Source organism: Pocillopora verrucosa, chromosome 4 (assembly GCF_036669915.1).
Source record: "Pocillopora verrucosa isolate sample1 chromosome 4, ASM3666991v2, whole genome shotgun sequence".
NCBI classification, from domain to species: domain Eukaryota; kingdom Metazoa; phylum Cnidaria; class Anthozoa; order Scleractinia; family Pocilloporidae; genus Pocillopora; species Pocillopora verrucosa.
This window is the reverse complement of record NC_089315.1, coordinates 28002750-28015926: the sequence shown is the minus strand read 5'-3', so window position 1 is coordinate 28015926 and position 13177 is coordinate 28002750. Positions and strand designations below refer to the sequence as shown.

The window sequence follows — 13177 nt, the reverse complement described above, 5'->3', positions numbered from 1 at the left end:
CTGTCTGATCGCGGGCGATTTTAGGTGTCACGCGATTCGAAGGAAGTAACGACCAGGCAACTTTTCCACGATGTCTCTTTCCTCCTATATAATTCTCTTCGGATTAGCCATCTTTGGAATTCATTTCTGGCTGCAAACTAAACGTTATATTTTCCAGCATGAAGAAGTTTCGCGGATAGCTAAACGCCATGCAGGGAACGGTTAGTTTACGGCATTTACATGTATTTTCCCTAGCGAGGTACTCCTTGCAATTCTTGGACAGAGTATACCTTCCGCTTCCCCAAACATGCCATTTTCTGGACCTGCTTTCACACCTGGCCTCTGTTAGAGAGCAAACCCATTTCTAAACCTGGCAACTTAAAGTTGTACTTTGTTTACAGATCATTTAGCGCATGTATCTATGCTGAAGTTAAAAATAGCGGTTAAATTATTTACTCAACAACTCAGTGCGAACAATCTATCTTGATTACCTATCTTTCTCTTGCACGAATATGAAAGGACAATGACGTTTGCGTTGTACCCAACCCCTCACCCAAGGGCAAACCGGGCTGTATACAGCATATGTTACGTTTGACACAGGTATTCGCGTGCAGACACGCGTGCTCGACAAATTTTATGACAATAATTGTAAATATCATCATATTTTACTTTCCGTGAAGAGAAACTGCGAAATAATGATACAGAAATGCATATTTCCTATATCTTGGTGAAAAACAACAAATTATTCCTGCCATGAATTTGGCTTTCAGAGGTGATCTTTCTCCTTCAATATGTTGATGGAGATGTAAATATTTTTTGTAGACAAAAACATTCGTGCAATGTTCACAAAGATAGCTCTAGACCTTGAAAAAAAGTACCCAGGCCACATCCTACCTGAAGAGTCAAGACAGTGGCAGTTTGTGAATGCTGGGGGCTGGATGGGATCGATGTATTTACTGCATGCGTCTCTGACCGAATACGTACTATTCTTTGGTACAGCTGTTGACACACAGGGACATTCAGGTGTAGTATAACATGAGCTACAGCATTTTCATTAGCACTATAGCTAAGTTGAACCATTTTTACATACAAGTTGTATAATGCAAAAGTTTGCTAGTAGGCAGCATGGGTTAGGCATTGCAACCTCATTCCAAGTGTCTTCTCTATTCCCTCCTCCTCTCTCGTGAAAGGACCATGGTTGTAATGGATTACAAGCCTCCCAGAACCCAAGCATAAAATTTAGTCATCGCTTACTTGACAAGGAAGGGGAAACTTTGAAAACACACTTGATCTTTTCTCCTACAGATAGAATGTAATAGCACTACAAAACTAAGTTGAGGACTCACTCTCTCCTTTGTAGTTTTTGGCAGGTCCTTTCAATAAGGATCCTTTCTTGAGAGAAGAACAGAAAGAACCCTTTAAACAAGCTTGCAGACATTGATTGTTGTTTGAAGCGTCATTTGAAGTTGAGCTGACTGCTTGAGTTAAGACAAAAATCAAGATCAGTGTTAGCAACAGCAAATTTATTCATTCCATAAATTTGAAATCTCTTAACTCATTTAGCTCCCAGAAGAGACTAACATGTAACTTCTCCTGTAACATCCAGACTTAACGCAGCAAAACGGGTGCTGAGAATCATCAAACACATCCAGTAGAAGTTGTTATATTAATCTAACACCAAATTCTTGTAACTAATTTACAAGGAAATAAGTAACACCTAGAGGGGAGAATTAACAAACAGATCTTGTGAGTTAAAAGGGTTAATAGTGACAACTCTCTTGGTTAAGCTCTTACACACACACTCATATTGGAATGAAGGGGTCATTCCCATTTCTCATATACTTAAACTCAAGGTACTTGAACATTCCTCAGTATATTACAACACTTCCTGAGGGCAATTTAGAAGCTTCATACCTCAAAGGGAATTTAAAAAAGGAACTCTAATGCATATGTTGATGATGATGATGATGATAATTTATCATACTTTTATTATTTCAGGACTCTACTGGGCAAACATTTCTGACACGGTACTAGCTGGCTCCCTACGTCAGTGGAAGGATGGCACCCTTGAAAGTCAGGTGTATGGTGCAGGAGATCTTGTGCTTCATGGCTGGGGTGAGGTTGCTGCTGTGCAATTTTCAGCCGGAACATGGATGGTGGAATATGGTCGTGGCTTTGTTCCTTCCACTCTTGGGTTTGCACTGTGGGATTCCATCTTTAGTACACTGGACTTTGTTTCAGCTTCAAAACTGATTGCAGTTTATGCAAAAGCCCTGGTTCGTGAAACTGCATTTCAAGTACAGGAGATGATTGAGACACTCAAGAAAAACATGAAGTCGTAATTTTTTATGGAGAATTGGGACTTATTTAATGATTATTAATCTCATGATGTGAAAAATCTACTTGCTGAAGATGTCATGAATGAATCTTGGATATTTGAAACAGACCAGCATGCATGAAATTTACTTTGTTTCGCATCTTGCTGTGCACATAGACCGTGAGCAGACGTCCCTCTTCTTCGGCGAAGTCCTTTACGCGAGCCAAAAAAAACAAAAAATACAGTAAAAAAAAAATTGACCTTAAAGGGTCACAAGAGCTTTGGGAGTGATGCGCTTGAAAATTTGACCTCCTGCGCCGCATCAACATCAATTTTGTGGTTGTTGATTTTTTTTTGGACTCGTGCGACAGACTTCACCGCAAAGAAGGGACTGTTCAATCTCTTATTGAACAATACTTTTAGGAAATATCCACACTTAAAAAATAACATCAACCATTCGAAAAACGAAGCAAAAAACGTACGAATTTCTTACATTTACGAGATTACCTGACTTGAATTACTAAAACTTACGAGCAGAAAACTGCGCAGCTTTGAGTAGAAAATTATTAAAACTGTACGATTTCAAGACAAAAAGATCTATTAAACAACACTTTTGGGACATGTCAACACCTCAAAATGGTATTTACTGTTCTAATGAAGAGTCCCCAACTTCGCTTTGAAGTCAGATTTAAGCATAATAATTTGCATCACTTTTGGGAATGAATTATCGTTAACTCCAAAACTAATTTTTGTCGTTTGAAAGAGCTACATGCTCACTGTTTTTTGAAACGAGAATTATTTAGCATATTTTCTTTTCATTTTGAGCTCCAAAAGGTCTGGCTCAATCGAGATAGAACGGCAAAACAATCTGGGAAGTTATGAAACCTCGCGGCTAAACTCGACGTGAATTTTCAGCCGAAGTGAAACTTCACACTACACGTTAAGGAGGCACGGCCGGAGTTGCGCGCGCGCGTAGTGGAACCATTACTCTCGGGTGTGATTGAAAGAGGTCAGTGACACAAAGATTACGTTTATGTTTGTCGAGGAAAAATGTTCTTGTCTCCTCGTAGACTTGTCATGGCTTAGAACAATAAAATAAGTATGAGATTCACAATTTGTATTGAAAAGAAACTTCATATTCATTTCATTTAAGTAGAAGCAAACGCCAGGCGTGTTCTAGGTTTTCACGAGTGGAGTCAAGCAAATTGAGAGTGTGCGAAAACGCGAAATTTGTGGGAAAGCGAAGAAAAATGCGACAGAGCGTCCCCTTCCTCATCTCTTTTCCTGCGCTCTTGTTTCCGCTCGTTATAACTAACTGAGGGTCTGTTATGGTCTTAGACCGAGCGAGGGCGAGGAGCGCGTCGCGTCCTGCCCCTCTCGCGCGTCACTCGCCTTTCACACTCACCTCGCGCCTGCCTCTGCTCACCTGATAAATCCAAAAGAAAGGACGATGGCTGCCCTACATACAACTGAGCTGATAGCTGAACAGCGTGCTCATTAATGGATTGTTTAATATTTCAGTTTACACAGACTGTTCGACCTGCCAGATTTCCATGAACGATTCTGCCGATCAACGTCTTCAGGGGTAGATGACAATTCTATAATAGTTACAGCATATGGCAACGTTTCTTTCCTTACTTTGATCATTCCATTGTCTTCATATTTGGGGTCTTTAAAAAGGAAAGTCTTGCTTTTTGAAGCAGGATTCGCTTATCAGAGACAAAGAGACATTCTACTGATTCAAGCTGGTAATCCCATCCGAGGCGAAGGGGGGATGGGGGGGGGGGGAGAGGATGGGGCTGGTGGATAATAATACTCTGAGGGGTCACACAATTGTAGTCCTAAATAAGTTCGTGACCCTAAACAAGGTAGGGTTTTCGGAACACTCGTGTTCCCAGTCGGACACTAATTTATGACCTTTTACGTCACCTTTTAATCAGGTCGTCTTTCCAGGAGCACGCAATTCTTGAGTAGGATGCTGATGTTGACAGAGCACAGTCTGCTTGAACTGTTATGAAATTTCATTCTAAATATTCTGTCTAAATACATGGAGGTTTCCAAATTTTGGCAAATCAGGAAATTCTGTTTCAACTATCCTATTATGGAAGACATGTCTGGATAAGATCACCGCACCAATAATAATAACCTTTATCATAAAAATTACAATTTCAGACTCCTGCTGCGCGGTCGTTCGATTTTAGTGTTACTTATATGATTACAGGCCGAATTGGACTCCACTTAGTCCTATTACCATTGTTTATTCAAGCGAAGTTTACGACGTCTGAAAACAGACGCCAGCTCTTGCAGAAATAAGAAAAGCCTGCTGATACTGCACCAGCAATACTAAAACCACTTTTTTGTTTATTTGTTTGTTTGTTTGTTTTTTTTTTTGTGAGACTGATAAGCAAAGTTCCACAAAAAAACCCGACGGCGGTGAATGTACGATTCACTTTTGCACAATAGAAATTTGTGCGAAATGTTTTAGTTTCTTTTAATGGCTACGTCTGTGATTGACATGTCTGCCTATCAGTGAAGTTTTGATAGAAATACATGTGTTCGGATGCGACCAGACCACCGTTAAAAATTGGAAAAAACTTTATTTTTCCAAGAAAAACATTGGAAAACAATTTTTTCCGAGTGCAACCCGGTCATATATACCACATCTGCGGTGGAGAAGAGGGCTTCAGTGCCCCACCCTCATTCAAACTTTCCTTGTACCCTGCCCCCCCTCCCCCCTCCTCCTTATCCATTCCCAGAGGAATACGACGCAAACATTAGACAAGGAAGGACAGATGACCTCTTTTTTTATTTAAACTCGGGTGTTTTAATTTTACTCCTCCCTTTTTCATTAGGTTCTACTGGTGAGTTATCGAATCTAACAAAAGTATTTTCTCGGTATTTCAAGGAGTGTCCTCAAAAAGGATAACATCCAACGTTTCCTTTGGTGTGTTTTTGTACTTAATAAACACCATTATGTAATTTGATTTAACATATGGAAAATGAATCATTCTATAAATGGCGACTGGCAAAAATCCCAGGCTTGGGAGATGCAGAGACACCGTTTCTGAATATCCGCGACAGATATTTAAAAACAATCTAGGAAAACACCCAAACATTCGATGCTCGGATTACATAAAGACACCATAGATGTTGCTTTATGCTTGCGATAATCTTTTCTGCGTCTGTTTATTTGGTAAATCAGCATCAACATTTCGATGCTTTTAATTTGTACCAATCACCACATCCTATTTTGATAGAGCATACAACTTGACGAGTGCACACAAAAAACAACAACAACAATGAAGAAACAAAAACAAACACGTCTGGCCGCGACTATCATAATCGAAAACCAAACAATAGCAACATTTTATTTTGACAATTGGGGAGCTGACAGAAGACAAAAATATAACATATCGACCCGGCTGGCCTCAACTTTTCGATGGCACTCCTAATTAGTTTTAAATGATGTTTGTCAAAGGTTAACCTTTTCAGTATTGTTCTCCAGTTTTAAAAGCCTCTGCAAACACAGCGGAGCTTCTGTTTCTAAAGTTCCTAACAATAGGCAACCAGAAAAGAAATTTCTCAAACGGAAAAACCTGTGGTGATTTTGCAGTCAGTTAAAGCGATATTCAAGACGGCGATGGTCTATCGAAGGCTCGTCAACTGGAAGCAGACAATGGATGAAGAGACTTTGGACGACAAAAACACACATGATAACTTGGCGTGGCACCAGAGATTTCTAGGATATTGCTGTCACGTTATCTCCTTTGAGGGATATTCCACGTCGGGTTTAGTCCGGTTTAAAGGTGAATAGTTTCATTCGATTTTTTGTCTTAAAGAAAAAACAAACAAACAAATAAAAACATAAATGAGGCAAGAGTTGGGAGAAATTTGCAAATACCCGAGAACCTGACTTTATATTTTCCTGATTAAAAAAAAAGAGGAGAGAGTTACTAAGAGGTAAACATATGCTGATGAAACACTTGTGGCATTCCAATGCTCCCACATATAAAGTGCTAAAAAAAAAGATAAAACCACAGAATGAGGATTAAGACTCTAGATAAGAAAACTCTGAGGATAGATCGAAGACCGGAATTGTATAGTCTTTGTTTAGCTATCACTGTTGCTGTTTCTCTAAAGATCTCTTTGGAAACGCAGCAGCTCAATCTGCGCGACATCTTCATGAAGATAGCTGAGGACATTTCTGTTCTACCAGCTTGGGTCAAAGTTCTTTGATTCGTACAGTTTCATATGACACTATCTAACTATAAACGGAAACAAAGTGTTTTTACATACTGGACATTTGGCCACACCCAGAAAGGGAACAAAAACCATCGTGTGGGCAGTGTGAAGAATTTTAAAGAGTTCATTGTTTACCTTATCGATTACATTAATTACCCATAAAGTATCATCTGCAAGTTTAAAGCGTCATTTACCTCGCAGCGTCGCCGGGAGTAAAGCTTTGCGAAAGTGAAGGATCCTTGAAAAGTCTTGCATACAGAGACGAAGATGACTGCCAAAGTTTTCTTCTTCGTTATTGCCGTTCTATTTGTGATGCAAATTGAAGCTAATCCTCTGTACGACCGAGATTTTTTTCGGAGACTGCACATGCGTAAGTACAACGAATATAATGTCGTGCAATAAGGAGAGCATTTTTCCCTTTCAACCAAACCGAAGTACGTTTTGAACAAGATGTGAATATTGTCAGGGCGTACGTAAAGTGCGCGGAGCTAACAATTGTTATAAATCATATGCGATACATTCTTCCTGAATATGTTAGACGTACCTTCATGAGATGGATGCGCCACAGTTTCTCACAAATTGTCTCAAGGGGTAGCAAAATGAAGGCGAAAGGACGGACCTTTCCTTAAACATAGTCAGAGTTTAAAGAGTTCAATAGGAGAACTTTACCCACCTACCCCCCACCCAATCCCTTCCTCCCCTCTGTCCGCTGCGTGTTCTACAAATACATTGTCTGCAATATGTAAGCATTCAAACGCTGAAGTTAAATTTTCACAACGACCCAGCGGTTCTGATGGTTAAAAGTTTTTTTTGAAAATTAATGACTCTGAAATCCCGGCTGTCGATCAATCGATTAAGCCAAACGCGAATGACAATCACCGCGACATGCGAGGGAGAAGTCACACGCGCTAATGTGTATCTGCTTTCTCGCGCGCGTTTACTTTCGTTCGCGCCAAGCGTCTGCTCCGCAAACAACCATACTTCTTGCATAGCATCAACATCTGTATATCCTTACCGCTGTATTCTTTGCACGAGATACGTATATTTTTTAATTAGAATCTTTCTTTTGCCCTGCTTCATATAATTATTGTTATTATTATCATTATCATTGCTAGAATATTTCTAATTAATTCTTACAAACAGAGCCAATGATGGACGAACACCCGGATGCATACGCACGTCGACGGCTAGGTAAAGAAAAACGAAAGAAGGAAGGAGTGGGTCATTAAAATCAGAGGAGAGAGGCGAGCGGAAAGGGAAGAGAATTTAGAGCTTTTTTGCGCGCCCTCACATACGCGCGTTTTACTTGCTATTTTGCTGATATTCGAGACACTTTTGTTGCTGTTGTTAGTTTGTTTGCTTTTGTCTTTGAAATTCAAATATTTCTACAAGTTCTCCTTTCCTTACAAATAGAGCCAATGATGGACGAGACTCCAGATGAGTACATTGCTCGACGTGAAGGTAAAGATGTTGTTCCGTATCTTTCTCATACCCGCATGTCAACGTATACAATATCGAGTAGCGGGACCTAACCTTTTCCGAAAGGGATAGCCTTTCAAAGCGAGGCACAGAATGCTAAGAGGAACAATTGATATGGTTTACAACGTAAGAACACGCGATTCAGTCGACGACCATCAATATTGATAAAAGGGCGGAAGCAAGAGTGATCTGGTGAGTTGCAGGCAACCATCATTGATCAAAATCCGAACATCTAATCAAATGGGAACGGTTCGGTCTAACAAATTTTTACGGTGACAAATTTCTTCAGGCAAAACTGACTCGATAAAAAAACGACGCAGAACATGTAGCAACCATTAGAAATAGTTGTCCAAAAACAAAAGCAAGTTACGTGTGAATAACATGTCGAACCGCGCTCCAAACCAAGCTAAATCATGCCACAAACCTGACCCAAAAACTCTTTTCTCGTGATGAGACCAGTATGCAGCATAATAAATCTATTATTGTTATCAATATTTTACACAAAAGAAAAAAAACAAAGTAAACAAAAACAAGCATTCTACTACTCAATACACATTTTTTTCATTTTTCAGAGCTCATATACGGCAGGGGACTCTGTGAGAATGAAAACAAGGCGTACTGCGAACAATGGAAAGCGTATTGTGACCAACCCGCTTTTTTTATAAATGAAAATCGCTATAAAATGTTTGTCAACAAGATGTGCACAGCGGCTTGTAACAGATGCAAATAGGTATGAATTAACTCTAGGGGATGACTCTGAGCTCCTGAAAAACATCCCCTTACGAAAATTTTCTCAAAGATGAGTCTAGAAGTGGTCATTGCTATCGATGATTTAAAACAACAAAAGATTAAATAAACCATAGACTTTAATGCTGCATAATAACCATAGACTATAATGCTGCGTAATTTAAGCTATTTGGGTCATCACTGGGTATTTAATTGATACCTGGTTTTTTTCATAACACTATGATGTAATTAGGCTCAGTCCTCTGGCGTGTGTGTTTCGGTGCGCCCGCGAGAGAGGATTGCCGGTTCACCGAAACAACACAGCGGTCAAACGAAAGGCATGCGCAAGTGAATCAATTTTAGTCAGGTACGCGCCAGTTTCCCCCATAAAATTTCAAAGGAAAACATGAAAACAACCGCTGTGACGCCAAATATGGGAAAAAAAGAGAAATTAAACGTTCAGTTAAAATTGTAAGCGGAGAGGTGTTAAGGGAAAATTAATAGAACAGTCGAAACTTTTCACACACATTACTTATAAAGGTACAGGTTTCCTCATTAGTTATAATTTACTTCACGACAATTTGAAAATCAACTTAAGCTTCCTCGCTCATGTGGTTGTTCATAAGATAACTCGGTCCGTAGCCTGACCTCTACAACATCCGCACATGCGCAGATGTTTGACAGCTGTTTCCACCGAAACACCCTCGGCTGAGTACTGCACCCCGCGACGAGTGTTGATCCATCAAAGAGTCTGCTTTGAAAAAAAAAATACGAAACCATTTTGAGACAGGGAAGGGTCGTTAAGCAATTGCATTTTCTCCCTTCTCTGATGTTTTGTTGATTTTATTTTTTTTTAGGTAAAGACGTGGTCCTTTTCGTAGAAACACATGGTTTTGATGCAAGTTTTTTTCAATCTTGTCGAGGCAAAATGATTTGTGATGCAGAGTAGCTGTAGTCGATAGCTTCATTAGATAAAATTCATTTTTGTACTTTATGGCAGTACATCCTTGTAAGTAAAAATGTTGATTTTTGATTAACAATTAAATCCTAATTACAATAATTGTTACTGTTATTTTTTTTCTTACCGAAGGATTGGTAAATAAAACAAGGTTTGCGAAACGCTTTTTTCCATGACTATTTATTGAATTGTAAAGCTTTGAAATCGTTGAAAAGGAGCTGTACTCGACTTTGAAGTCCGCCTTTATTCCGTAATAAAAATAACTTTTACAGAAGCAATTCACCTCCTCTACTCTATGGTTTTATCCGGAAGGAACGAGACCATTTGCAGTTTAACCCTTTACCCGTAAGATTGACCTCCTTTTTATTTCTCCTCAGTGTCACTCTAAGTTAAACGTGAAGGTCATGACTGAATAAAGGAAATGATCACCGGTTCAAGAAGCCCCTGATTGTCAAACAAAATCACCATGATTTTTCCATAGGAAATATAGTAAGAACAGTGTGGAGACAGGGAAAATTAGTTGAGCGATTTTGGATCTGTATAGTTTTGCTTCACATCGACCTGTGATTTGTCTCGAAATCTCGTGCCACTCCCGCAGCCCTGAGATGGTGAACAAAACCCGACGTGACTTATACACAATAACCCATTGCCATTAATATCGCATTGAATTGGCTGTTCGACCTAATGAATTTGTGACTTGCAAGTCACAACCGTGTTTTAACAACGTGAATGCTGTATGGTAGCTATTTGAACTCACGGCCATGTGTAACGGCGTCACCTCGTCTCGATCAGTCTTCAAACTAGCGTCTGCACCAAACTTAAGCAACATCTCTGTAAGTTTACCGTTGTCATTTTGGGCAGCATAGCGGAGAGAACAACACGAGTCCAAGTCTCTAGCCTTGGCGTCACAGCCAAGTTCAAGAAGAAGTTCGGAAACATTTTCTAAATTCATTCTAACAGCTATGAGAAGAGGTGTCTCCCATCTGTCATTCTTGGTATTAACATCAGCTCCAAACTGAAGAAGAACCTTAACAATTTCCATTGCGTGTGAATTGTCTCTATTATCAAGAACACAAGCAAGGACGGTGTTCCCATTCATGTCCTTAAAATTAGCTTCCACACCCGTTTTTAAAATAGCACGCATAGAGTCAACGTCCCCGATTAGAGCTTTTGATTTCAGTAAGGTATCGTCTCCTTTGATCTCGTGAATAACATTTCCATCATCAGAGAGATTGATTCCGCCAAGTTTGTCAACAATGTCTTTAAGATTGTGCTTGACAGCGTATGATACAAGTGACCTTAACACACCCCCCGGGGTGGTAGTATCTGCTCCTCTGTCTATCAGAAGCATAGCAATTTCTCCATTTCCTGTCTTTAAGGTGCAGTACAGGGGAGTTATTGAATGGCCGGGTGTGCAATATGAGTCAGAATCATAATCACTGTTGCTACCATAGTCATCATAGTTGTTTTCTTCCCTCTCGTGGTTGTAAGTGTCATCATCATCGTTCTCGCTACAAACATGACCATTAACGTCAGCACCTCGGTCCAAAAGAACTTTGACATCTTGAAAGTTACCTTCCCTGGCAGCTGAAAACAGAGCTGTTTCTCTGCGGTGTGCGTCAGGGGCATCTACAGGCAAACCCAGGTCGAGAAGGAGAGTCAAAACATCTACAAAGCCTTATTCAGCAGCTACTGAAACAGGTAAGAGGGGACAAGTAAATCTGGATTGGACCCTCTTTGAAATAAAATTCTTGCAGCCTCAGCTTGGCCACAAGTCAAAGCAGACCAAATTGGTGCATCACCTTTAGTCATCCCAATTTCTGCGTAAACGTTTGCACCGTGATCTCAAAGGTAACCGATTGTCCCACAATGGCCCTTTGCGACAACATTATGCACAGCGTATCACCACTTAAGTGCCTTAAGTTTACGTCGGCTCCGCCGTCAACAAGAAACTTAATCAATTCGAGACTAGACGCCATAGTCAGAGCTTTGTTTGTCATTACATCTATCCTTGGGTCTCCTTTTGAGATAAGAAACTGCACTACATTCGCGTGGTTTTCTTTAGCAGCATAATCTAGAGCGTTACAACTGTCCTCATCGCAAGCATCTACATCTGCTCCATTATCAATAAGTAAGCGAGTGGCTTCTAAGTTACCCCGGCTCGTGCTGCTAACATAAGCGGAGTTCGAAGCTCCCGATCGAAGGCGTTTACATTAACATTATACTCAAGCAGAAGTTTTATTTCATCTGTGTGTCCATTCTTTGCCGCCAGATGCATCGCCGTGTCATTCTTAAAGCTTGTCTTAGAAACATCAGCTCCAAACTCTATTAAGCGCTGTGTATTTCTCACATTACTACCCATTACAGCACAAAGAACAGAAGTAAAGCCGCCGCCATCACGAAATTCAAGAAAGGCGCCACTCTTTATTAGAAAATCTATAATTTCTTCTTTGTTAAACCTGACTGCAAGCATTAGAGGACTTGGATTGTCCCCAATCCAGCTGCTCTCAGGCAACCGAGAATTGACATATTCGCCTAAATCTAGTAACCACGGAAGATGTCCAGAATGGCCCTCCATAGCAGCCAAGGAAAGGAGGGATTGAACTTGGACGTTCCTTGTGACATTTTCCAAAAGTTCACTGATCAGTTTAAACTGCGGAGAGTTCTTCTACCTCAAGGCCGTTAAAATAGATTTGCCTCCAAAATTTGACGCATTTGGAGCAATTTTGACCTCAAAGCTATGGCACTGTAAAGTTTGTGTGGACTGCATTCCATAATGGTATTCACAGTCTCGATGCCCCCCTCAATACAAGCCGCGTGTAGAGAGCTCAGGCCGCTCTCTTTGATTGGTGTGGCTAACGCACGCCAGGCCAGATACTTCAGTGACAGTTAAAATGCGTACAAAAGAGTGTTTTTTCAATCTTTGAATATGAAGACAGGTAAATCTAGGTAGAGTAACATCACAAACGAGCTTAGCGACCGTATCGGGGGATTTTTTTTGGTATAGATTGAAACCCGGCCAGACTCTTAAATTACTGTCAAACACTCTGCCAATGAATTAAAGAACTCTAATGGATAAATCAGTAGATGCCATTGACGTCTATAAATAACTGACATCACGCGTCACGCGCATCTACAAGGTTGACTCTCTCAGGATCAGGGTAAGTATCACTGCATCACACCTGAACACAGGATGATTTTCACTTTTAACCCTAATAAAGCTACTGTTTTACCATAGTAGTAGTTGGCTGATGAAAAGATGCGAATTATTTCCGAGCTCACTATCATTTTCTCCGTTAGTAAAAATTTTTTGTCTTAACAGGCCATCTCTATAATCTGAAAATCGATCGCAAGACACTTCCAGTCAAGGCAATTCAAGTTTTTTTTTTTTTCGATGAAATATGAAACTGAACTTACCAATGGGATTTTTCAAAGTATGATCCATAGCTTAGTTTTCGAAGGTTCGAGGGAAATGG

At 40.2% G+C, this 13177-nt stretch overlaps 4 protein-coding genes across 4 annotated transcripts; 2 read left to right on the top strand and 2 right to left on the bottom strand.

Moving 5' to 3' along the window:
• Positions 1-36: 36 nt before the first annotated feature.
• Positions 37-2989, top strand: LOC131769473 (sigma non-opioid intracellular receptor 1-like). The gene is made up of 3 exons (XM_059085193.2): positions 37-200; positions 802-1002; positions 1978-2989. Exons 1-3 carry the CDS (start codon positions 71-73, stop codon positions 2319-2321), a joined length of 675 nt encoding a protein of 224 aa, XP_058941176.2. The 5' UTR covers positions 37-70; the 3' UTR covers positions 2322-2989.
• A 3726-nt stretch (positions 2990-6715) lies between these two features.
• LOC131769480 (uncharacterized) lies at positions 6716-9869 on the top strand. Its single transcript, XM_059085201.2, has 5 exons — positions 6716-6908; positions 7682-7729; positions 7952-7999; positions 8590-8747; positions 9601-9869. The coding sequence occupies exons 1-4, from the start codon at positions 6806-6808 to the stop codon at positions 8745-8747; spliced, it is 357 nt and encodes a 118-aa protein (XP_058941184.2). The 5' UTR covers positions 6716-6805; the 3' UTR covers positions 9601-9869.
• Positions 9870-10353: 484 nt separating this feature from the next.
• On the bottom strand, positions 10354-11680 carry LOC131769459 (putative ankyrin repeat protein RF_0381). Its single transcript, XM_066165440.1, has 2 exons — positions 11608-11680; positions 10354-11330 (listed from the first exon to the last, which is right to left on the bottom strand). The coding sequence occupies exons 1-2, from the start codon at positions 11678-11680 to the stop codon at positions 10354-10356; spliced, it is 1050 nt and encodes a 349-aa protein (XP_066021537.1).
• Positions 11681-11847: 167 nt separating this feature from the next.
• On the bottom strand, positions 11848-12279 carry LOC136280410 (26S proteasome non-ATPase regulatory subunit 10-like). Its single transcript, XM_066165439.1, has one exon. The coding sequence runs from the start codon at positions 12277-12279 to the stop codon at positions 11848-11850; it is 432 nt and encodes a 143-aa protein (XP_066021536.1).
• Between the last annotated feature and the right edge of the window lie 898 nt (positions 12280-13177).